Below are 23,816 nucleotides of genomic sequence, written 5' to 3'. Positions count from 1 at the left end.
CTCTAGCCTCAGAATCCTCATCTGGGAAAGCTAAATAGTTATCTAAACGAACCAGAAATTGAGTTTAGAGAACAAGTCTTTCTAATGTGACTTTAACTTTTACCCCATTCTCCTATCTTCATTTTATGTAACAACAACTTGCTTTCAGTAATAACCAGTGCCAACACTTAGACTGAATATGAATTTTATGTCTTTCTACTTTATCTTTGCTAAAGTTGCTGTGAAAGACTTATAATAATTATCAGACCAATTATAATAGCAACATTAAACTTTGGTGTTGTTTTGTTTTGTTTTTAGGATAAGTTGGAAGGAAATGTGACATTTAATAAAGTCCTGTTCAACTATCCCACTCGACCAGATACCCCAGTGCTTCGGGGGCTGAGCCTAGAGGTGAAAAAGGGCCAGACGCTGGCCCTGGTGGGCAGCAGTGGCTGTGGGAAGAGCACGGTGGTCCAGCTCCTTGAGCGGTTCTACGACCCAATGGCCGGAACAGTGGTGAGCACACTTTCTTAAGTTTGTAACCTGATTTAGGGCTTTACTTCAAGTGGCCGATAAACCAGTATTCTTGTAATGGAAAAAAATGGGGCAAATAAAGGCCTATAATCCTATTTGGTGTGATGACCACATTCTATAAACCTCAAACTGGCACCCCTAGACGAGTAGATCGAACAATAGGGTAACAATAGCTTGACTACACTGTGTAGGTATGCTGTATTAATACTCTGGTGGGAATATCTTTATTTATGGAGAGGTCAAGACTAAATGTACTTGTTTCTATTCCTTCACCCAGAAGGTTACTGCATTCTCAGCTAATCTATCACAAGACTCCTCTAGAAGCACTGCGCCTCCTGCTTAAAAAAAATCACCACCACCAAAACCATATTCCCAAAGACAATTGTCCTTTGAACTTGTTTTACGTAGTATTGAACTCTTGTCCTTAGTGACATCAGAAAGAGAAATGGGAGAAATTTAAGGCTGGTAGTTCTCAGGGAAAGAGTGGTAGAGGTAGGACAGGAGATACCCAACTTTGGGAATCTGGGGCCACATACTTACCAGCTTTTTTAACTGGTCCACCCAGAAGAGGGGAGTAAAGTCAAGTTGAAAGGTTGGAGTCATTCCAGGAACAGCAGATATGAGTAGGACACCTAATTGCAGACTTCTAGAGGCAGAAGGAACACTGGCCTGGAGGAGGGCAGATAAGGACGAAGAGGAATTTGGAAAGACAAGGCCAAATAAGCTACCATTTTGCTGGTGAGATACAAGAAAGGATGGCCTAGTCACCATAAAAATCATTTTGTTGGCCTCCAACAATGTGAGCACTTAAGAGGCTGGGAGTCTTGTTACTTCACAAACTGATGATGCCCACATGCAACAATGCTCCAAATGGTAAATCTATTAGTTTATGATTTGGGTTTTTTTTTCCTCTTTTTAAGCCCGTCTTATAGTTTGTGGACTTTGGTTTTCAGCTCCTAGATGGTCAAGAGGCAAAGAAACTTAACATCCAGTGGCTCAGAGCCCACCTTGGAATTGTGTCCCAGGAGCCAGTCCTGTTTGACTGCAGCATTGCTGAGAATATCGCCTACGGAGACAACAGCCGGGTGGTGTCACAGGATGAAATTGTGAACGCAGCCAAAGCAGCCAACATCCATCCTTTCATCGAGACCTTACCCCGCGTAAGTTAATGCGTCACTTCTTAGGATGAAATCACAGTCAACTGCAAACGGTTTTCATCCTCCAAGCAGTACACAAAGTTACACACCAACAAAATCTTAGAGGAGAATTTCTCTCTTTGGTAGCACTGGGACCTTGGACAACACACTGAACTGCATACCGTGTTTCCTTACTGGCAGATGAGAATATTAGTCATCATGTCTAGATCTTATAAAGGCAGTGAGAGGCAAATGAGGTGACATTAGCTGTAAACACCGTCTCTCAGGTTGCAAACTGGTGGCTGTGGGCTGCATTCAGATTGCAGTCCTGTTTGATTTATCCCTTATGGTACTTATATTTTTAACGATTTTTGGGGGTAAACATGGACACGTGGTTGTAAGGAACAGAGATTTTACGTACCCTTTACCTAGCTGCCTCCAGTGCCATCTTGCCAAACTGTAATACAGTATCACAACCAGGATATTCACTGATAGAATGTGCTCATCTTAGATCCTCTAGTTTTAGTCGTCATTTGCTTCTGTTTAGTTCTCTGCACTGTTACTGCACGTGCAGACGCCGCCCCAGCATCCCTCATGTTGCCCCGTTACAGTCAGGCACCTCTCCCTTTTATCCTCACTCCACCCAACCTTTGGCCAACCACTAAGTTTTCCATTTCTCTAATTTTCTATTCTAAGAATGCTATATAAGCATGCATAGACTAATAAGATGAGCTTTTTCCACGCAGCATAATCCCCTCAAGTTCTTGTTCTCTATAGTTCATGCCTTTTTCTCTCTTTAGTGCCATGCCGTCCTGATTAGTAGGATGAGTAAGATTGCATGGTACAGATGTACCAGCTCGTTGAGCCATTCACCTGTTGAAGCCTATCTAGGTTGTGTCTAGGTTTTGGCTATTAAAATCTCCTAAGTATTACTGTACAGGTTTTAGCGCGAACTGGAGTTTTTATATCTCAGATACATGCCCACAAGTGCAGTTGCTGGACCACATGGTAATTGTGTTCGGTTTTCTAACAAACTGCTTAACTGTTTTCCAGAGTGTACCATCTTGTGTTCCTACCGGCAGGTGTGAATTACAGCTTCTCTGCATCTTTGCCAGCATTTGCTGTTGTAATTCTGATAGATGTGTAGTAATAACTCATTGTGGTGGATTTCCTAATGAGAAATGAACATCTTTTTACATACTTACATACTTACTTGGAAATACAGACTGTATTTCCTTTTTGGTGAAATAACCTGTTTTTTTACTTATTTTCTAATTTGAAAAAGTTGAGTTCTGACAGATACATATTTTAGTTATTAGTCCTTTGTCAAATACATAGTTTGCAAATATTTTGAGCCAGTCGATAGCTTATTTTTTATCCTTTAACAGGGTCATATGCAGAGCCAAGTGTTTAATTTTGATAAGGTCCAGTTAACACTTTTTCTTTATACACATTGTGCACTTGGTATCAAACAGGGCTATTTCCCTAGCCCCAGGTCTTGAAGAATTTCTCCATTTTTTTTTAAGTTTTATATTTTCGTATAGTTTTTCTTTAATGTTTCAATTTATTCATTTGGAGAGGGCATTATTCTCTTATTTGCATGGTCCCCAACTCTCCCTTGTTAGCTTATTGTAGCTACTGTGTCTGTAGCCAAAGTGCATTTAAGTCACTATGGATTTAAAAATGAGAAAAAGTTCAGTGCAACAATTTTCTTCAGTAATTGTTGTAAAGATGAGTTGTCCTGCAAAGATTATTTGAATGTCAAAAGTGATGGCAGGGATCATTAATCTTGTGTCTCAGCTAGCATCTCAGGTTCCACTGAATTAAGCTGAAATAAATCTCGACTATTTTTACCTTTTCTCTTCTGCTGTAACTAACAGTCATACACTGTCAAACCCTCCATGTTGGTTAACCTTACTCACCCTTAACACCTAGTCATGGACCCTCGTATAGAATTTGATTAGCAGAAAAGCTAAAGCTTCAGCTCTTCACTGACATTGGACTTGAGGAAATTCACATTACTGCCTAAGCCCTACAGTACTTTTTTGGCCCTTTATTCCTTCTGCTTTTTTTCCCCCCAGCCTAGAATGTTCTTTCTCAAGATGCAGCTTTCCAACTTCTTTCCTTCATGCACAAAGGTTTCTTTCCTTCATGTATCTCTTCTTTGTTCTCCTGCTTTCTCTCCATAGTTGCTATTTGCTGCTTCTGATCTTTCATACCATGTTGAATATATTACTCATTTGGCACCTATTTGACCTTAAATAGAGTGCTGTATAGGTGGCTGATCTCTTCACATTATAAATTCCTTCAGGGTAACAACAAAAAAAGCTGCCTCCATTTTTATATTTCTCACAGTTGTTGGTATAACAGGTATTCCATAAATATTTAAGTGAATGAATGAGTTGAAAAGAGAATACACTAGGTTCCATATGAATATTTAACCTTAAAGGTAAAACTCAAATATTTATATTTAACCTTTAAAGACTGCAAAGACATCAGATCAGTTGGCATTATGAGAATGGTAGGAACTCAAGAATTTATTGCTCAAATTTCTGTTGCAGAACACTGGTGAGAACTAAAGAACTTTCTTCTAGTTTGATCGTGATTAAGTGGGGGGAAAAAATTAAATGGATCACCAAGTAGCTGTTATGTAAACTTTTGTTTCCAAATATTTTTTTCCTGTTAAGTAGAACTGTCAAATGTTGCAAAGTACAAGTTTATTCAGTATACCATTAATCATTTTGGGGGGTTAGGACTTGATTAACTTTACTAATGGTTAACTTGCAGAAATATGAAACAAGAGTGGGAGATAAGGGAACTCAGCTCTCAGGAGGTCAAAAACAGAGGATTGCTATCGCCCGAGCCCTTATCAGACAACCTCAAATCCTACTGTTGGACGAAGCTACATCAGCTCTGGATACTGAAAGTGAAAAGGTGTGGCCTCTGCCCTGATGTTCCATTTACTTTGTACAATAGTTTTTGTGCGCTATCAACTACGAAAAAAAGTAAAATTTTTCCCAAATTTTGTAAAATTATCTTATTTCCTAAACCAAAAATATTCAAAAGAAAAAAGCGGCATACATCACATTTTTAGCACAATAATAAAATAGAAATAAAGGGGGACTAATAAGATAATGAAAAACTAGAAAATAATAAAAGGGAACTAGTAAGTAAGAGAACTGGACAGAAAACTTAGATACCTGTGATTTAGTGAGAATCGGTTTTTATTATAATTAAAAAGAAAATACTTTTTAAATGCCATTTATGTAAATTTACATGCATTAAAACCAAAGACTCAAAGATTCAGAGATGAGAATATAAAAAGTAAAATATTCTTCTGTGATGGTGAAAGTTTAAGGTTTCTGTTCTGATTGATCATTAGATTGTGCAAGAAGCCCTGGACAAAGCCAGAGAAGGCCGCACCTGCATCGTGATCGCTCACCGCCTGTCCACCATCCAGAACGCAGACCTAATAGTGGTGTTTCAGAATGGCAAGGTCAAGGAGCATGGCACACATCAACAGCTGCTGGCTCAGAAAGGCATCTACTTTTCCATGGTCAGTGTCCAGGCTGGGACACAGAACTTATGAACTCTTGTTACGTCTTAAAAATAAATTCAAATTATAGCTTTCTCTGATTTAAACTAGAAATTGTTTTTTTACAAATCATATAATTCAGATGTATCATTCCATAAGTTTTAGAACATCTGATTTGCTGCTGATACTATAGCATTGCAAATTCAGGAGTTACAAGTGACACCTGTCTTGATGAGGTATAAAAATGGCAGCCTAGCTGTTGAGTTATTAGAAACATACAGAGAAAAGACAAGTTCAAATAAAATAAAGCTATAGAGCTAACAGCACAGACACAGGGAAACTTCTTACTGTCCTGAATACCTGGGTAGATGACAGGATAGACTGGAAAAATTTCCAAAGAAAAAGGAAAAATATATTCATTGTTCCACTGCCTACTGTCTATCTTAGTGAGTTTCTAAACTATTCTTTTGGATTTGTTTTTTCCAAAACAATGGATTCCCAACTTTATCATCAAAGTCCAAGAGAAAATGAGATTCTTACACAAGCTAACTTCACAGGCACACATCTGTTCCTGTAAAATAAAAAATTGAACATTAATTAAAATTTTAACTCCATAAAAATTGCAGTTATCTCAAGGGTAATTTGAAACATTGTAAACAACAAAATGCTAGGTTCTCTATTACTTTTTATCACTAATCCTAATTTTCCCAGAATATGTTGATAGGGAAAAGAAATCTAGGCAACCTTTGTAACCATACGAAAAGGTTTTTCCTTAATTTTCCATTTGTTTATAATTTATTGAGGCACTATCCATTCTCACCTCTGTCACAGGCTCTTTAGGTAAATAAACTGCCCCAGCTCCGTTCCTCTATCTGTAACAAACCAGATCTTACCAAATATTTTTTTCACATGGAACCATGTGGGTAGTGGACTAAATTTCAGATTAACCAAGAGAAGAATAGGGCAAGGGGTTCATTACCCAAGTGGTGACTCAAAAGCCTCTGAAAATTTTACTACTACCAGTCGGGTTGAGACCCAGAAAGCTCTTTGTAAAAAGCATTACAGATGATTTTTAGATCAGGCAGGTTAGGGAAACGTGTTGAAGTAGCACAGAAGAGGTTTCTCTGCAGGAGGTGAATAGTTTCTAAAATACCCAAGTCTTTAGACATTATTTAACAGCAAACCAAATGATTCTAAATCCCATGGCAATGTAGTCTATAAAATTGTACTAATGAGGAAAAAGGGCCAAAGTACAGAATAGGAGGAAATATGAACTGTTAAGGATATATCCATTGCTAAAGAAGCCCACTCAACTTTTCACAAAAAAACAGAGGCCAGCTGGGTGGCTCGGATGAGCTTCTGACTTCAGCACAGGTCATGATCTCACGGTCTGTGGGTTCAAGCCCTGCATCGGGCTCTGTGCTGACAGCTCAGAGCCTGAAGCCTGCTTTGGATTCTGTGTCTCCCTCTTTGTTCCTCCCCCACTCATGCGCTCTCTCTCTCCTTCAAAAATAAATAAAAACATTTAAAAAACTAAAAAAAATGACTGTTTCTTCTATCAAGAAATGACACTCTCCCCACCCCCCCCGCCTTGTATCTACACTGCTATTGCAACTTATTTGGCATTTTATTGGTTAAAACAAGTGACATCACGTGACTTCAGAGCCTAGGCCTCAAGAGGTCTTGCAAATTCTACCTTTCTCTCTGGGAACACTCCCAATGCCAAGTACAGAAGTCAAGGCTAGAATACTGAATGATCAGAGACCATGTGGAGAGTGTCCCAGGTACCAAGTCCCCAGGGAGTGGGGGCTTTACAGCCTCATTCCATTCACCCTAGTGAATGCAGCCACATTAAACTACAGCAAGATCAGAAGAACTACCCAACTGGGCACAGTCAACTGACACCATCGTGTGAAATAATCAATTGATTTAAGACCGTTAGTTTTCAGTGGTGTTGTACACAGCAGCACCTAAGTTACATCAGAAAGTAGAAGGTCAAACAGGAATGGATTAGTTATCCAAACACCATACAAGAAGCTATAGGATTGACAGCTTTATTTTCTATTTTGAACAGCAGGGAAAAAAAACCTGTAAAATCCTGAGAATCTGATTCAACATTCAATCTTTTTAAAGTCACCAACTCTAAATATGTGCTTTCATTTTATATTCACAAACTAGTTATAATGAATTTTGATAGGTTTTTTGTCTATATGCATCATAGGTATAAACCTCCCTCTAATTCTTATATCCAACAGAAATTCTACTTTTAAATGACCAGTAAATTGTAGTGGCCTTTCCCATCAAACAAAGCAGGCTTGTATCCCTGTGCTGAATGTGGAAGGCAATGACTTCATGGGGAGTTAGCATTTAATCACGTACTTTATATCCTTTGGCAACTAGAAAACGTTAAAGTGCTTGGAAGACAGACTCTACAATGATGGTCAGAGGATTTATAACCTATACAGGTACCAACAAAAATATGTGTAAGTTAAGAGTAAGACTTGCATTATTAAAAATTGTAGACTTGCATTGTTGAGGCTCATCTTCAACTTTCGCATGATGCTATATTTCGTTGAATCAATTTGCATTGCTACTGCATCAGAGGAAGCTTAAAAATCCTATTTTTATCTTCTAGGTGAGAATAGATTTAAAAAACGTGATTCTACCTATTTCTACATTTAACAAGTTTCCTTTAAATCAATATTCCTTTCTATCTCACATCAACAACCCACTCTCCACACCCGGTTTAATATTTTTGTAAATGCTTAATAAATGACTAGTCTCTAAAGATGAGCAGTGTTCATCAGCTGCATCATATCTTGGAAAGAATGAAAAACCAGCTGAACCAGCTTTTCTGCATCAGTTTCTGGGCAGGATTTCCAGGCTGTACTGGCCACATTAAACCTGTGAAGCACAAATAAAAAATGATTAAGTACTATACAAAAATCACAACACAAAGAGGCTCCAAATGGTGATGATGAACACAGCCGTGACCTTTACACCATCTGGTAAAATGCCTACTGTTATACTTAGAAAATTCTGACTTCTTGTATTACAAGGCCCTGTATCAACTGACCACCCAAACCAAGACTCTGTCTCCAGAAGCAATGTTTTTAAAGCTTTCTAGGTGATTCTCATGTGTACCCAGACTTGAGAACACTGTCCTCCAAATGGAGGACCTCTTCAACTTCTACCCCCACCCAAAGCAACTTCATTGCTAATTAATAGTCATGCTGTTTCTTTCTGTTCCTTATAAATATCAGGCTCTTTCCTACCCCACGACCATATAATTTTGTTCACCAGCAAAGTCACTGTGAAAACGTTAAGTGTATTCTACTTATTTAGAAGGCATTGTTACAGGGCTGGGGATACAACAACAGACAAATCAAAACCCCTGTTCTTCTGGGCTTATATTCTAGGAAGGGAAGAAAGAGAACATACAAATAAACATGGATACCCACTGGATGGTTATGAGTGTTCTAAAAAAAAAAAAAAAAATGCAGCAGGTGTGTGTGAAGGAGGCACAAGGGCTATTTTAGACCATCAGAGAAGGCCTCCCCGACCAGAGCAAATTTTAAGCAAATACCTGTACGGACTAACGGAGTGATCCCTGCATGTTATTTCAAGGAAGAGTAGGAGGCAGAGGAAATCACAACCACAAATGCCAGGAGGAGGGAGCTTGCTTGCTGTACTCCAGGTACAAGAAGGCAAGGGTGGCTGCAGTAGACTGAAAGAGGAGGAGAGCTATAGAGGAAAGGTCAGATCTGTGACTGAGAACTTGATCAGACAGGATCTCACAGGAGGACTCTGAATTTTACTGTGAGTGAGATGAGCTCTTGGAGAATTTTGCGAAGAATGATAGGACTTGAGTCACATTTTTAAAAGGGCATCAGGGCTGTTGTGTAGACAGTGGTCTGTAAGAATGAAAGGGTGGACCCAGAAGACCACATGAGAACCTGCTGCAATAACCTCAGTGGGAGAAGATGGTGGCTCAGCCCGGGTGGTGGCACTGGAGGTAGCAGGCGGTGATCGGAGTCTGGAGAGCTGCTTTCTTGGCATAGTATTAATTCCTTCTCATCCCTAACATCTCAACTTCCCTGTTGCTCTCTGACCACACTAAGTAAAGCGGTGCTCGATCTCGCCCTCCCCACCAGTGTGTCTGTATTACCACATCAGCTTGCTTTCTGCTTCCCAGCACTCATCACTACTTATCTTGCTTATTTGCTTCTGTCTCTCTTTCCCCAGGAGAAAATAAAATCTCTAAAAGCGAAAATCTGGTCTGTCTTGCATCCTGAGCACCTAAAATGCTACAAGTTTCCAATACATATTTCCTGAATGAGTGAATGGATGTTCTGCCCCAGGATCGGGACTTCCAAAGTCAGAGACCTGGTGTGTCTGGACTGAACCCTTGACACTGCATGCAATACAAGATCCATACTTGTCAGGAAATATGTTAGAATGCTTATGCTCTGTGTCTGATCATGATTTTAGACCGTAGACCCTTTATATGAAAACATAGTAAGATCTATGTTGAACCTTTGTAATTTAATCTTTAATTTGTACATTCATGGACATAAACTAAATACTATGGGAATAAATATCTAAGGACTTAGATGCTAACAAATATAAGTACCACTGGTATAAGACTATATGCACAGGTCACACTTGACACGGAGGCAGAAGAGAACATTTTGCAGAACAACCCTGACTGTAAACTCTTTTTAAAAAGTTAATGAAAAAAATAAATTACAAACTGAAATGTGTCATACATATTATCAGTCCAATTGTTCACATTCCATCCGAAGCCCCCAATCCTACCATCTTATTCACATAGTGCTAAATGTGGCCACATGATTTTTTACAAAGCCCCCCAAGCTCTCAAAGATCTCTGAGATGGCCAGACTATATGGATGAAGACCTTGCAAGCCATTCTCCCAATTTCATATTACCTTATTCTCCACCTAATAGGTTTTAGTATTTTCTTTCTCATTCTTTCCACAAACATAAATCAAACCTCATCTGAAATTGCATCTGAGCTGGTAAAACATTCTTTTTTGGAATATAAATTAATTTACCTAGTCTCTTATCTTGGTCACATTAGTACCGTTAGGACTACATGAACCACCACATATTTATAGGCAACTACATTTTATGTGTTTTATTACCATAAAACACCTTGCCCAGAATATGTTAATATGTGTACTGAGATTTAAGGATGATGGCAGTATATCACTGAGTCAACCTAAATTGGTGTTCTGCACAAAATGCCTAAGGGACTGATTTGACCAGTGTCCCAAAAGCAGGATAGAGAAACAAACACACATTAAATGCCCACGTGGTAAAAATAATTACCTATGTAGCGAGTGGCAGATGACAACACAGTCAGAATTACAGTGCAAGAAAGACATTCAAAAGACAGAATAAAAGCTTTCTTACTCTGTAGCACAGTAAGAATGAGAAGAGCAGTCTCACCTGTCATCTCTGATGTGGTAGAAAAATCCATAGCCATTGTGTACCATGGGAACAACCACTCCCAGGACTCTTGAATACCCAACCAGACTTGTTGAGAGAACAAAGTTTCCACCTCCTCCACTGTATGCCATAAAGAGAGGATATTTTAGTAGGCTTACAGAAACTTACATTACTTCAGAAAAGCTTTTAGGGGCCCAGAGGTGGCTCAGTTGGTTAGGCCTCCTAGTTCAGGTCAGGTCATGACCTCTCGATTGCTGAGTTTGAGCCCCGCTTTGGGCTCTGTGCTGACAGCTCAGAGCCTGGAAGCTGCTTTAGATTCTGTGTCTCCCTTGCTCTCTGCCCCTCCCCTGCTGGCACTCTGTCTCCCTCTCTCAAAAATGAATAAATGTAAATGTTAAAAAAAGCTTGTAACCTTCAGAAAGAAGGAACTGATTAAGTTATTAAACACTACATTACATTATATTACCTTTTGGAGAAAAGTGGGTCTGTAAAGAGTTCTGGAACTGGAAGATCTTCCTCTTTTGCTATGAGTAAAAGACCTAAAAGATGACGGTCAAATCCTGCAATGAAACCCCAAGTATTAAGCTAGAAAAAATTTTTCAACATGAGAGAATTTTTTTTTTAAGTCAGAATAATTCCAATGTAAGTACCTTTTCCAGCCAAACAATATTTCATCATTTTATCATGTTTTGCAAAAGCTTGTAACATCTTTCGCTGTCGCTCAAGAGGCTGTGTTAAAAATCAAGACACATTTCAATAAACTTTCAGCAACAATAACAACAAAAAAACCTGAGCTCAATATAGTTAGGATGCGGGTCATCTGAGAGAGAAAAGATTTCTAAAAAGACCTTTAGACACATGCTTCTATTTATTTTCCTCATTTCTATTGCCTTTTCTTTCCTATAGGTCCTGCATCTTGATTATTTCTTTCCCAGAACAGGAAAAACAATAGGAACTTGTGGGCAGCACTGAAGTGATACTAACAACTGTCAAGACAGAAACAAGTAGGATTTCAATACTAACACACAGTTGTTCAAAATGATAAGGAAGCAGTTCTAGGACACTAAAATAAATTAACACATACATAACTATGTCTATCAAAACTAAAGAAAAAAATACAATACCAAAATACCAGGGGGAAGGAACTACCCTATCGTCTAAATGCTTCAAAAATAAATAAATAAATAAAGTATAGGGGTGCCTGCCTGACTTGGTTGGTAGGAGATGTGACTCTCGATCTCGCGGTTGTGAGTTCAAGCCCCAGATTGGGTACAAAGATTACTTTTAAAACAAAACAAAAATATAAAACAAAACTGTTCTGGTTCCAACACATTAAAACAAGAATCTGTGATTTCAAAAACGTTCAAACACATTAAGAAAAGCTTCCTTTTAAGGCACTTTGGGAAAGTCTTCACTTTATTGGTGTTATCTCAAAGGCAGATCGACAATAGTAAAATACTCATGGTATTGAAGACACTTTGCTGAAATACCAATCAAAAGCACAATGAGATACCACCTCACACTTGTCAGAATGGCTAAAATCAACAACTCAGGAAACATATTGGCAATGATGCAGAGAAAGGGGAACCCTCTTACACTTTTGGCGGGAATGCAAACTTGTGCAGCCACTATGGAAAACAGTGTGGCGGTTCCTCAGAAAGTTAAAAATAGAACTACTCTAACAACCCAGAAACTGCACTACAAGACATTTATCCAAAGGATACAAAACTACTGATTCAAAGGGGCACATGCACCTCAAAGTTTACAGAAGCACTCCCAACAATAGTCAAATTATGGAAAGAGCCAAATGTCCACTGACTGATGAATGGATAAAGATGTGTGTGTGTGTGTGTGTGTGCGCGCGCATGCGTGTGTGTGCCTCTCTCTCTATATAGAGAGAATATTATTCAGCCTTCAGAAAGAACAAACTCTTTCCATTTGAAAAACATGGATGGAACTAGAGTGTATTGTGCTAAACAAAGTAAGTCAGAGAAAGACACATACCATATGATTTCACTCATATATGTAATTCAAGAAACAAAACAGATCAACAAAGGGGAAAGGAAGGAAAAATAAGATAAAATCAGAAATGGAGGCAAACTGTAACAGACTCTTAACTAAACTGAGGGTCGCAGGAGAGGAAATGGGGGGGTGGGAAATGGGGGAGATGGGGGAAATGGGTGATGTGCAGTAAGAAGGGCACTTTCTGTGCTGAGCAGTGGGTGTTCTATGTAAGTGATGAATCACTAAATTCTACTCCTGAAACCAATACTACATTATATGTTAACTAACTTGAATTTAAATAAAATCTTAGAAGAGGAAGGAAGGAAGGGAGGGAGGGAACCAACTTTGCCTAGAAACAGACACAAATGGACTGCTTCTCAGGTCCTTCCTGTTTCATATTCTTCCAAGTACATACTTCATTAGCAAATGAATGAATGCTTCAAAAACTTTCAGAAAAAAATATGTGAAAGTATTTTACTGATCCAGGAGAACTGAAGCCAAGGGGTTCGTTATTCAAGGTCTAAGGATCCTTTAAACAAGTAAATAAATACTGTGAATTTCTTGTTTTTCAAATACTCACACTAGTAGAGGGATCCTGCATGGACTGGCACCACCTGACTGCTTCTACTGTACATGACCTCACAGTCTCTGTGCGGCCATGATAAAAGTATCTGGTCATGGCAGTTTCATAGCAGCTGCCAGGGCTACAAGAAAAAATGAAAATACAAGGATGTGTCACAAGAAAGAAAATGCTCAAACATCATCCAAAGAAAGCTTACGTAATAAAGCTGGCTTTGGTCAGAGACTAAGTTCTGTAATACAGACCACAGTCGAGACTTTCAATAACAAAGAGACTATTTTCGGTATCAAAGAGCAAAAAAGTATTCTGATCAACAAGGCCTGGTATTAATACGGGCTGTTTCCAAGGCTTGGCTGCTCTGAGGTTATGTACACTGGAGTGTGTGTGGCAGGTGGCCTCTAAGATGCACCCACAGTGATCCCCGCCTCCTGTTATTTATGCTCTGGTGTAACTCCTCAGATGGAGTGTGAGAGGGACCTCATGATTTGCTTCTACTGAAACGAACAGGACAAAGGTGATGTCATTTCTGAAATAAGGTTACAAAGAGATCTCACTGCTCTCACTTCCTCGATACGAGGAAGACAAGCTGCCATGCTGGAAGGTGCCCTACAGTGAGGCCCAGGTAGCAAGAAACTGAGGGAGGCCTCTGGAAAACAGCCTCGGAGGAAATGATCCCTGTTAATAATCACATGAGTGAGCCTGGGAGCAGATCCCTTCTGAGTACCTTCAGATGAGAAAAGAGCTGAATGACACTCTAACTACAACCTCAGCAGACTACTACAATTGTATTTACCCACAGACTACAAAAATTCTAACTCAAAAGGATACATGCACTCCAACGTGTATAGCCCCAAATGTCCATCAACAGATGAATGGATAAAGAAGATATGGTATACATATACAATGGAATGTTACTTGGCCATCAAAAATAATGAAATCTTGCCATTTGCAACGACGTGGATGAAGTTAGAATGTAAGAAACAAAACAAACAAGCAAAGGGGGGAAAAAAGAGAGGCAAACCAAGACAGACTCTTAACTACAGAGAACTGATGGTTACCAGAGGGGAGGTGGGTGAGGGGTTGGAGATTAAGGAGTACACATCTTGTGATAAGCATTGGGTATCGTATAGAAGCTTTGAATCACTAAATTGTACACCAGAAACTAATACTACATTGTGTTAACTGGCATTTAAATAAAAACTTAAAAAAAAAAAAAAACTACAAGAAAATACTATAGACCATTATCCCTTTACGAATACAGATGCAAAAATCCTCAAATTAGCCAACCAAATTCAGCAGCATATTAAAAAGGACAACTCACCATGCCCAAATGCAATATATCCTAGGAATGTAAGGGTGGTTCAACAAATGAAAATCAATCAATGTAATACACCTTTTTAATAGAATGAAGGATAAGTCCTAGAGTAATTGATACAGAAAAGCATCTGACAAAATCCAACACTCTCCAGTAAAAACGCTCAGTATACTACGCATAGAAAGAAACTTGCTCAACATGATCAAGGGCATTTATGAAAAACTCACAGCTAACATACTCAAAAGTGAAAGACTGAAACCTTTCCATCTAAAAGGAGCAATATGACAAGAATGATTCAGCATAGTACTGGGTGTTCTAGCCAGGAGAAAAGAAATAAAAGGCACCCAAATTGGAAAGAAAAAAGCAAAACTATCTCTATTTACAGACAACATGATCTCATATTTAGAAAACCCCAAAGAGTCCACAAAAAATTGTTAGAGGAAATAAACAAATTTGGCAAAGTTTATTTATTTTTTAATGTTTATTTATTTTTGAGAGAGAGAGAGACAGAACGTGAGTGGGAGAGGGGCAGAGAGAGAGGGAGACACAGAATCCAAAGCAGGCTCCAGGCTCCGAGCTGTCAGCACAGAGCCCGACACAGGGCTCGAACTCATGAACTGTGAGATCATGACCTGAGCCAAAGTCAGACGCTTAACTAGTGAGCCACCCAGGGACCCCCGGCAAAGTTTAAAGATACAAAACTAACACACAAAAATGAGCTTCATTTCCATACGCTAGCAATGCACAATCTGAAGAAAATTAAGAAAACAACTGCATTTACAACAGTGTCTAAAAGAATAAAATACTCAAGATTAAACTTAACCAAAGAGGCAAAAACAGTATACACTAGAAACTACAGAACATTGCTTGAAGAAATTTTTAAAAACATAAATAAATGGAAAGGGATCCTGTGTTCATGGACTAAGACTTATTATCATTAAGGTGACAATACTACCCATAGCATTCCACAGATTCAAAACTCCCAACATTTCTGCAAAAATGGAAAAACTAATCCTAAAATTAATATGGTATTTCACAAAGAGCCAAGAACTGCCATAACAATCTTGCAAAGAACAAAGGTGAAGGACTCACCCTTTTGGATTTCAAAACTTACTACAAAGCTACCATAATCAAAATAGTATGGTATTGATATAAGAAGAGACATACAGACCAATGGGATAGAATTGAAACCCCAGAATTAAACCCTTACATCTATATAATCAATTGATTTTAAACAACAACATCAAAACCATTCAATGAACAGTCTCTTCAACAAATAATGCTGGGAAAACTGGGTATCCACTTGCAAAAGAATGACATTGGACCCTTATCACACAAAACTCCTAGAAGAATATGTAAGGGGAAAACTTCATGACATTGGATTTGGCAACTATTTCTTGAATACATCAACAAAAGCACAGGCAACAAATAAAAAAAAAAAAAAAACAACAACAGATAAACTGGGCTTCAAAATTAAAAACTTGTGCGTCAAAGGGTGCTATCAAGAGAGTGAAAAGAAAACCCACAGAATGGGAGGAAATATTTGCACATCACATATCTGATAAGGGTTTCATATCCAGAATACATAAAGAACTCTTACAATTCAACAACAAAATGGCAACCCAATTACCAAATACACAAAGGACTTTTATGGACAGTTTGCCAAAGAAGATATACAAATGGATAATTAACATATGAAAAGCTACGCAACCTCATTAGTCAATAGGGAGATGCAAATAAAAACCACCATGAGATACTACTTCACAAATAATAGAAATAATTTTTTAAATGAAAAATTAAGTGTTGGCAAGGATGCGGAGCAACTGGAACCCTTACATATTTCTGGTGGGAATGTAAAATGGTATAACCATGGTAGAAAATAGTTTGGCGGGTGCTCAAAAAGTAAAAGAGAATTATCACACAACCCAGCAATTCCACTCCTAGCTACAGACTCAAAAGGAAACTAAAACAGGGACTCAAACAGATACTTGTACGTGAACGTTTACAACAGTATTATTCACAAGATCTAAAACATAGAAACAACCCAAGTGTCAACCAAGAGATGAATGGATAAACAAAATGTAGTATACTCACATAATGGAATATTATTTAGCCATAAAAAAGAATAAAGTTCTGATTCTATAACATGGATGAATCTTGGAAACATTATCCTAAGTTAAATAAATCAGACACAAAAAGACAAATTTCACTTACATAAAATATGTGTATGATTCCACTTACATAAAATATCTATAAAAATAGGCAAGTTTTGGGGCCCCTGGGTGGCTCAGTCGGTTGAGCGTCCGACTTCGGCTTGGGTCACGATCTCGCGGTATGTGAGTTCGAGCCCCGCGTCGGGCTCTGTGCTGACTGCTCAGAGCCTGGAGCCTGTTTCGGATTCTGTGTCTCCCTCTCTCTCTGACCCTCCCCCGTTCGTGCTCTGTCTCTCTCGGTCTCAAAAATAAATAAATGTTAAAAAAAAATTAAAAAAAAAAAAATAGGCAAGTTTATAGAGACTGAAAGTAGATTAGATTACCAGGGGCTGAGGAAACAGTAGGAATGAGAAATTATTTTTCAATGAGTACAGAGTTTCTGTTTGGGGTGATGAAAAAATTTTGCTACAGACAGTTGTGACGGTTGTATAACATTATGAATGTAATTAATGCTGCTATATCATACACTTAAAAATGGCTACAATGGCAAGTTCTATTTTATATATTTTACCACATTAAAAAAAAGATACTCAAATGCTTAAGGCAAATAGTAACAGTGTATTGTAAGGCTTGTAACATATGTAGAAATATAATGTTATGACAACAACAGCACTAAAGATGGGAGAATCAAAATAGAAACATTCTGTTTTAAGGTTCTTACATTATACTTCAAGTGGAAAATGTTATTTAAAGGTAGACTCTGGTAAGTTAAAGATGTGCTTTATAAACCCCAGTTCAACTATTAAAAGCAAAACAAAACAGTATATCTGACAATGGAAATAAAAGGGAACAAGTGAAAAAAAATGAATTCAAAAGAAGATGAGGGGTGCCTGGGTGGCTCAGTTGAGCTTCTGACTTTGGCTAAGGTCATGATCTCACAGCTCGTGAGATCGAGCCCCGCGTCGGGCTCTGTGCTGACAGCTCGGAGCCTGGAGCCTGCTTCGGATTCCGTGTCTTCCTCTCTCTCTGCCCCTAACCCACTCGCATTCTGTCTCTCTCTCAAAAATAAAATAAACATTAAAAAAAAATTCAAAAGAAGATGAAAAAGAACAAAAATCAGATATGATAAAAAGAAAAGAAACAGCAATATGGTAGACTTAAACCTATCATTACTGATAATTATATTAAATATAAATGACCTACATATCCTATTTAAAGACACGTATTCTCAGGGCGCCTGAGGCTCAGTCGGTTGAATGTCCCACTCTTGATTTTGGCTCAGGTCACGATCTCATACTCATGAGATCAAGCCCAACATTAGGCTCTGTGCTGGGCGTGGAGTCTTCTGTTTTTTAATTTTTTTTTTTTAAAGTTTCTTTATTCCTGAGAAAGAGTGAGCAAGAGTGAGCGAGCATGAGCAGGGGAGGAGCAGACAGAGGGAGACACAGAATCCGAAGCGGGCTCCAGGCACCGAGCTGTCAGCACAGAGCCCGATGCGGGGCTCGAACTCGCGAACTGCGAGATCATGACCTGAGCCGAAGTCAGAAGCTCAACTGACTGAGCCACCCAGGCGTCCCTGGGTGTGGAGTCTCCTTAAGATTCTCTCTCTCTCCCTCTGCCCTTTCCCATGCTTACAGGCAGCATGCTCTCTCTCTCTCTCTAAAGAAAAAAGAGAAAGAAAAAAAAAAAAGGACACATATTCCCTGATTAAATTTTTAATTTTAATGCTTATTTATTTTTGAGAAAGACAGAGCACGAGCACGCACATGAGTGGGGGAGAGGCAGACAAAGAGGGGGACACAGAAACCACAGCAGGCTCCAGGCTCTGAGCTGTCAGCACAGAGCCCGATGCAGGGCTCAAATTCAAGAACCAAGAGATCATGACCTGAGCCGAAACCAAGAGCTGGACAGTCAGCCAACTGAGCCACCCAGGTGCCCCTGGATTTTTTTTTTTTTTTTTACACTCAGCTGACTGACCCGCCCACATGTCCCTGGATGTTTTTTAAGTTTTATTTATTTATTTTGAAAGAGAAAGAGAACAGGAGTGGGGAAGGGGCAGAGAAACAGAGAGGGAGAAAGAGAATCCCAAGCAGGCTCCACACTGTCAGCACAGAGCCAGATGCAGGACTTGAGCTGTGAGATCATGACCCGAGCCAAAACCAAGAGTCAGGCGCTTAACCAACTGAGCCACCCAGGTGTCCCTCAGACTGGATTTTTTTTTTTTAATTTTTTTTTTTTAACGTTTTATTTATTTTTGAGACAGAGAGAGACAGAGCATGAACGGGGGAGGGGCAGAGAGAGAGGGAGACACAGAATCAGAAGCAGGCTCCAGGCTCTGAGCCATCAGCCCAGAGCCTGACGCAGGGCTCGAACTCACGGACCGCGAGATCGTGACCTGAGCTGAAGTCGGCCGCTCAACCGACTGAGCCACCCAAGTGCCCCAAGACTGGATTTTTAAAAAGCAAGATCAAGGAGCTTCTACTTCTGCTTAAGATTTAAGAAAGTCTCAACATACCATTTCTCCAATCCTAAAAATTAGTAAAGACTGGATAATCTATAAAATCATGAACGCATCAGGAAACTGAGGCTACAAGAAAACCAAGTGATTTGAATTCCAAAGAACATAAAACCCCTCGTAGAACAAAGCAGACACTTCAGAAGTATTAAGGTTATGAAAAACAAGACTATGAAAAGTGTCACAGATCAAAACTCTAATGTACTAATGATGGTAAGTCCCAATTAGGACAAGGTGCTACTTGGGAGAAAAGTCAAGAAAAACAATGGGGAGGAGTTAGGATGGAATAGCTATGGTAAAGATATACCCTTGGACTTCAAGATCTGAAAATGGAAAATGAATGGTCCTCACCATCCATGAAGTCTATAATAGGCCAGCTGAAGTGCAAGCTGAATAAATGTATCAGGGTGAAGCCTCTTCTTCTTGGTTAGTTTTTTGCCAAAAGATGTAAAGGCATACGCCACAATCTGCAGATCAGATGCCTAACAAAAAAAATTAAATGGGAAAAATGAAAAATCACCTAAGAATACCCCAAAGATAACCAAATCATCATTTGCATCAATCATTAGATATTAAATAATAAAGGTATCAAAGCTATAATTTAAAATGTTTTATGTTGTCATGCTTGGATGGTAGCCAAATTTTTATATACGGTAGTTAAAAGACAAAGCATCAGTTTCTAAGAAAAAAAGTTAAAAAAATCTACCTGCTTGAGATATTGGGCTTCAGCCTGTTTAATGTTGTTTAGGATTTTATCATCCACAGTGAAAACGAGCTCCTCTGGAAGTGATATATCCCGTACTTTTTCTGAACCCTGAAAATAAGGAAGACTTAAAAATGCTCAATCAAAAACTACCAGGAAAAAAAGGATGAAATATTTTTTCTGACATACCTTCCATCTTCCTTCATTCTCTAAAATTTTCTCATCAACATAATGGCTGACGTTTACTACAACCATCCCATCAAAAGGAGCATGCTAAAATGAAAATATACAAGATACTGAATACTTTATGTCAACTTAAAATTTGACCCAATATTTCATTTTCAATTTCCCTGCCCTTCATTAATACAGAATAAACTGCAAAATTCAAATGCTTCACCTAGTAAGAATATATGGCATAATAAATGACTGCTATATTTTATCTGCTGCGAAAGAACAAATACTTAAAGCTGGAAGCACCTAATTAGAGATCCTTAGGTAATGATATTTATACTGGAAGTGAAAGCAGGTGTATGTGTGCAGTGCTAAGATGTTCTGAAATTTTAAGGGCACTGTGCAAAACACAAATAAGGCTGGCAGACTTTCTGAAGGCAAACTGAGCATGGATGCAAACTTTTTAGGTGAAGACATAGACCACTAGGTTGAGTATCAAAAAGCATAACAATTTTGTGTTTATGTCTACAAAACTGTTCAGATGTGGCAGAAATAATTCTCAACCTTTAAGGAATTCTGGAAAGATGGGCTGAGTTACAGGGGTATTATGGGTTTGACAACTATATTTAGAGAAAGGAATTGCAGCTAGTGAATTTTTCCATCATTTACTGTGGAGGACAAACTTTATGCCTTCTTTTTCCCATGTCCTTTGACAATTGCATCAAATAGTTTTATTTTTCCTCCGTGTTACTGCTTCACTTTAAACAGTTACCATTCATGAACTGTATGTGGCACTACCAGCCTTGGAGAGAAAGATGGGAAGCTTAAGATAGGAACTGAGCACACTTGGGACCCAGTTTCAGAGGGAGTTAGGTGTCGTAAATATCACCCTAACATTACAGAGATCCGCTGCCCTCTCGAACAGCCCAGTGGAGCCTAGAAGTACAGATGAATACTGTTACCAACTAGAGAGCAGCCACAACATGAGGAAAGGCTCCTGAGAGAGTTCAGAACAAGATGCATGAACAACTCATCCCACCTGTCAGCAACAGCACCCATAAGACTCACAGATCAGTGACAAGCACATTTTCTAACTGCATCTTGCAACTTTACAAAGAATTTTTTATTGGTATCACATAATGTTTCATTTGAGAAAATACTATTAATTTCTAACTCTTTTACTAGAGCCAGTAAGAAAAAGCAAGACTGGAGGATAAAAGTCTCTTTGACTTATAATTCTACCCTACCCATCTCATGGTAGAAAGCTTATCATCTATTTTTTTTAAAAGTTAGGAACTATGAAAACTTTAAATGCTTTCATGACGTTTTATCTATTAATACAGTTTTAACTTCCTTTTCTTTTTATTTACGTGGAGACAATATGTGTAACATATTGTTTAGGAATGAGGGCTTTGATTCGGAGTCCAAACTCTACCATTTCCTAGTTGTTCAAGTGTTGAAAAGTTACTTAATTTTTTAAGTAATCTACCTCATCTGTTAGTGGGGATAATAATCACAGACTTAGTGAGAAAAATGATTTTAATAATGCTTATAAAGTACTTACTACAGAACCTGGACCACAGCAATCATCAGTAACTGCTGTTATTATTTAATAACTTTATTATATGCTTCCTTATGTGCCCTTCACAAAGCCCTAAAACAAAGCCTGTATAGAGAAGACAAAATAGTTGACCCCAGGATTTTAAACCCCAAAAGGGAAATGTAATTAACTGCTATAATCACAAAAGTACATATTCAAGTACCAACAGAATACAGCAGCGACATGGCTTTGGATATAGAATAGACCAACTTTTAGAGTATACAGATGAACAACACTGACCTCTCATGCAATCAAAAATCCATATATAATTTTTCACTACCCATAACTTAATTACTATTGACCCGAAGTCTTGCCAATAACATCAACAGTCAATTAACATGTTCTGTGTTATAAGTATTATATCTACATTCTTACAATAAAGCTAAGAGAAAAGAAAACGTTGAGAAAATCCTAAGCAAGAGAAAATACACTTATTGTATAGTACATTAGTAGAACAAGGCACTACACATCTCCTCATTCCCACCCAAATTAGCAAAGCTACCCAGGAATGCAGGAAACCTCCTTCCAAGAAGATTCTAGGGGAAGGCAGAGAAATGGCGAAGAGAGAGCACCATTACCCTTCTCGCTAGGTTGCTTGCTCCCCTGACCCCTCTGCATGGTTCTAACCCAGCTTCTGCTTGTGGCAAGTGCTGGCAAGCGGCTCCCAGCAGTATTAGTTTTCTACTTCAGAGAATTTTCAGCACCTCAGACAGCATTCCTTCCTGCCCTGAGCTCTGCAGCCCAGGTTCCTGCCTGGTGCTATCCTGCCCCAGATATTCTCCTGGAACCGTGGCACGGAGAAAGGGTTGGAAGGAGTGCAGATTATCATTCTGTGGTTCCTGGCCAACTGTGGACAATGACTGGCCTCCAGTTCCTCTGCTCCTTTCAGTTCAAGACCTCAGTGAACCAAACTTTGCACAGGTAGTGAGGTGAGGACTGCCAGGAGCACGTAGAAGCCCTGCTGTTCCAGCCTTCCCAGCATCTCTTCTCTATCTTTCCTTCACTTTTAGTCATTTGGCAACTTCTATCTTATTTTTCAATCACAATATAAAATATATACTTAAAACAATTAAAAATAAAAATAAAATATATACTTTTAAAAATCCATGTATTTACACCCACACAGTTGAAACCCATGTTGTTCAAAGGTCAACTGTATACACTCTATTAATGATATTTTACATAGGTGAAATTGTTTTTTTCTGTAATCATCTCAGGTTACAAGGGAAACCTACATGGAATTTTAAAATAAGTGGGTATTAATAAATACACATAAAACATGTCCATACACTTACTACAAGAAAACATCTCATTTGTGCTAAGATGTGTGTTTATTTTGAGAGCAATATTCTTCATTTAGAGATGAAAAAAACATCATTAAAGTTATTTTCATCCTGAATTTGAGCAAGTATCAAGAGTTTAGTGCTATTAGTAAAAGTCAAAGTAGTGCAAGGAGTTTTTTGGAGGGATTTGAGGGTTGAAAGTGATGATGAGAATAATTTACCCTTATGTAACAATCTAACAACCAGTTTGAACAATATACAATGAAACAAAATTCTCAAAATAAGAATAGGTAAAAACTAGAAAAGAATAACTGCTCCATTGAGAGATGAATGGATAAAGAAGTTGTGGTATACATACTCAATAGAATATTACTACTTTGCCATAAAAAAGAATGAAATCTTGCCATTTCCAACAACATGGATGGAGTTAGAGAGTATTATGCTAAGCCAAACAAGTCGGTCAGAGAAAAGACAAATACCATATGATTTCACTCATATGTGGAATTTAAGAAACAAACAAACAAAAATGATCATAGGGAAAAAAGAGAGAGAAGCAAACCAAGAAAGAGACTCTTAACTATGGCAAACAATCTGCTGGTTACCAGAGGGGAGGTGGGTGGGGTTAAGGGTGAAATAGGTGATGGGGATTAAGGAGGGCACTTGCAAAGAGCACTGGGTACTGTATGTAAGTACTGAATCACCACATTGTACACCTGAAACTAATAGTACACTGTATGTTAACTGGAATTTAAATAAAAACTTGAAAAAAAAAAAAAAAAAAAGAATAACTTTAAGCTACCCATATACAAATGGTCAATGAAACTATTAAACCAGGG

The 23,816-nt window shown here is 38.5% G+C and overlaps 2 protein-coding genes across 10 annotated transcripts in view; one reads left to right on the top strand and one right to left on the bottom strand.

Moving 5' to 3' along the window:
* Nucleotides 1–5,320, top strand: part of ABCB4 (ATP binding cassette subfamily B member 4) — a 75,155-nt gene extending 69,835 nt beyond the window's left edge. For 7 of the 9 annotated variants that reach the window (XM_078442499.2, XM_078442503.2, XM_078442500.2 and 4 more), the window contains 4 exons: nucleotides 298–495; nucleotides 1,467–1,673; nucleotides 4,437–4,583; nucleotides 5,032–5,320. In XM_078442499.2, the coding sequence (XP_078298625.1) occupies nucleotides 298–495; nucleotides 1,467–1,673; nucleotides 4,437–4,583; nucleotides 5,032–5,238 (759 nt within the window). In that variant the 3' untranslated portion in view covers nucleotides 5,239–5,320. Of the gene's footprint in view, nucleotides 1–297; nucleotides 496–1,155; nucleotides 1,216–1,433; nucleotides 1,674–4,436; nucleotides 4,584–5,031 lie in introns of those variants that run through there. The other 2 variants (XM_078442502.2, XM_078442501.2) reach the window with 2 other exon arrangements.
* Nucleotides 5,299–23,816, bottom strand: part of CROT (carnitine O-octanoyltransferase) — a 49,165-nt gene continuing 30,647 nt past the window's right edge. Inside the window, exons 10-17 of the mRNA XM_078442513.2 lie at nucleotides 20,116–20,199; nucleotides 19,930–20,037; nucleotides 19,575–19,705; nucleotides 13,241–13,364; nucleotides 11,307–11,385; nucleotides 11,123–11,216; nucleotides 10,657–10,776; nucleotides 5,299–8,088 (exon numbers count right to left, since the gene is read on the bottom strand). Coding sequence (XP_078298639.1) covers nucleotides 7,968–8,088; nucleotides 10,657–10,776; nucleotides 11,123–11,216; nucleotides 11,307–11,385; nucleotides 13,241–13,364; nucleotides 19,575–19,705; nucleotides 19,930–20,037; nucleotides 20,116–20,199 — 861 coding nt within the window. The 3' untranslated portion in view covers nucleotides 5,299–7,967. The remainder of the gene's footprint in view (nucleotides 8,089–10,656; nucleotides 10,777–11,122; nucleotides 11,217–11,306; nucleotides 11,386–13,240; nucleotides 13,365–19,574; nucleotides 19,706–19,929; nucleotides 20,038–20,115; nucleotides 20,200–23,816) is intronic.

Source organism: Panthera onca, chromosome A2 (genome assembly GCF_046562875.1).
Source record: "Panthera onca isolate mPanOnc1 chromosome A2, mPanOnc1 haplotype 2, whole genome shotgun sequence".
Lineage (NCBI taxonomy): Eukaryota > Metazoa > Chordata > Mammalia > Carnivora > Felidae > Panthera > Panthera onca.
The sequence above is the reverse complement of the archived record's forward strand: the minus strand, read 5'-3'. Positions and strand labels throughout refer to the sequence as shown.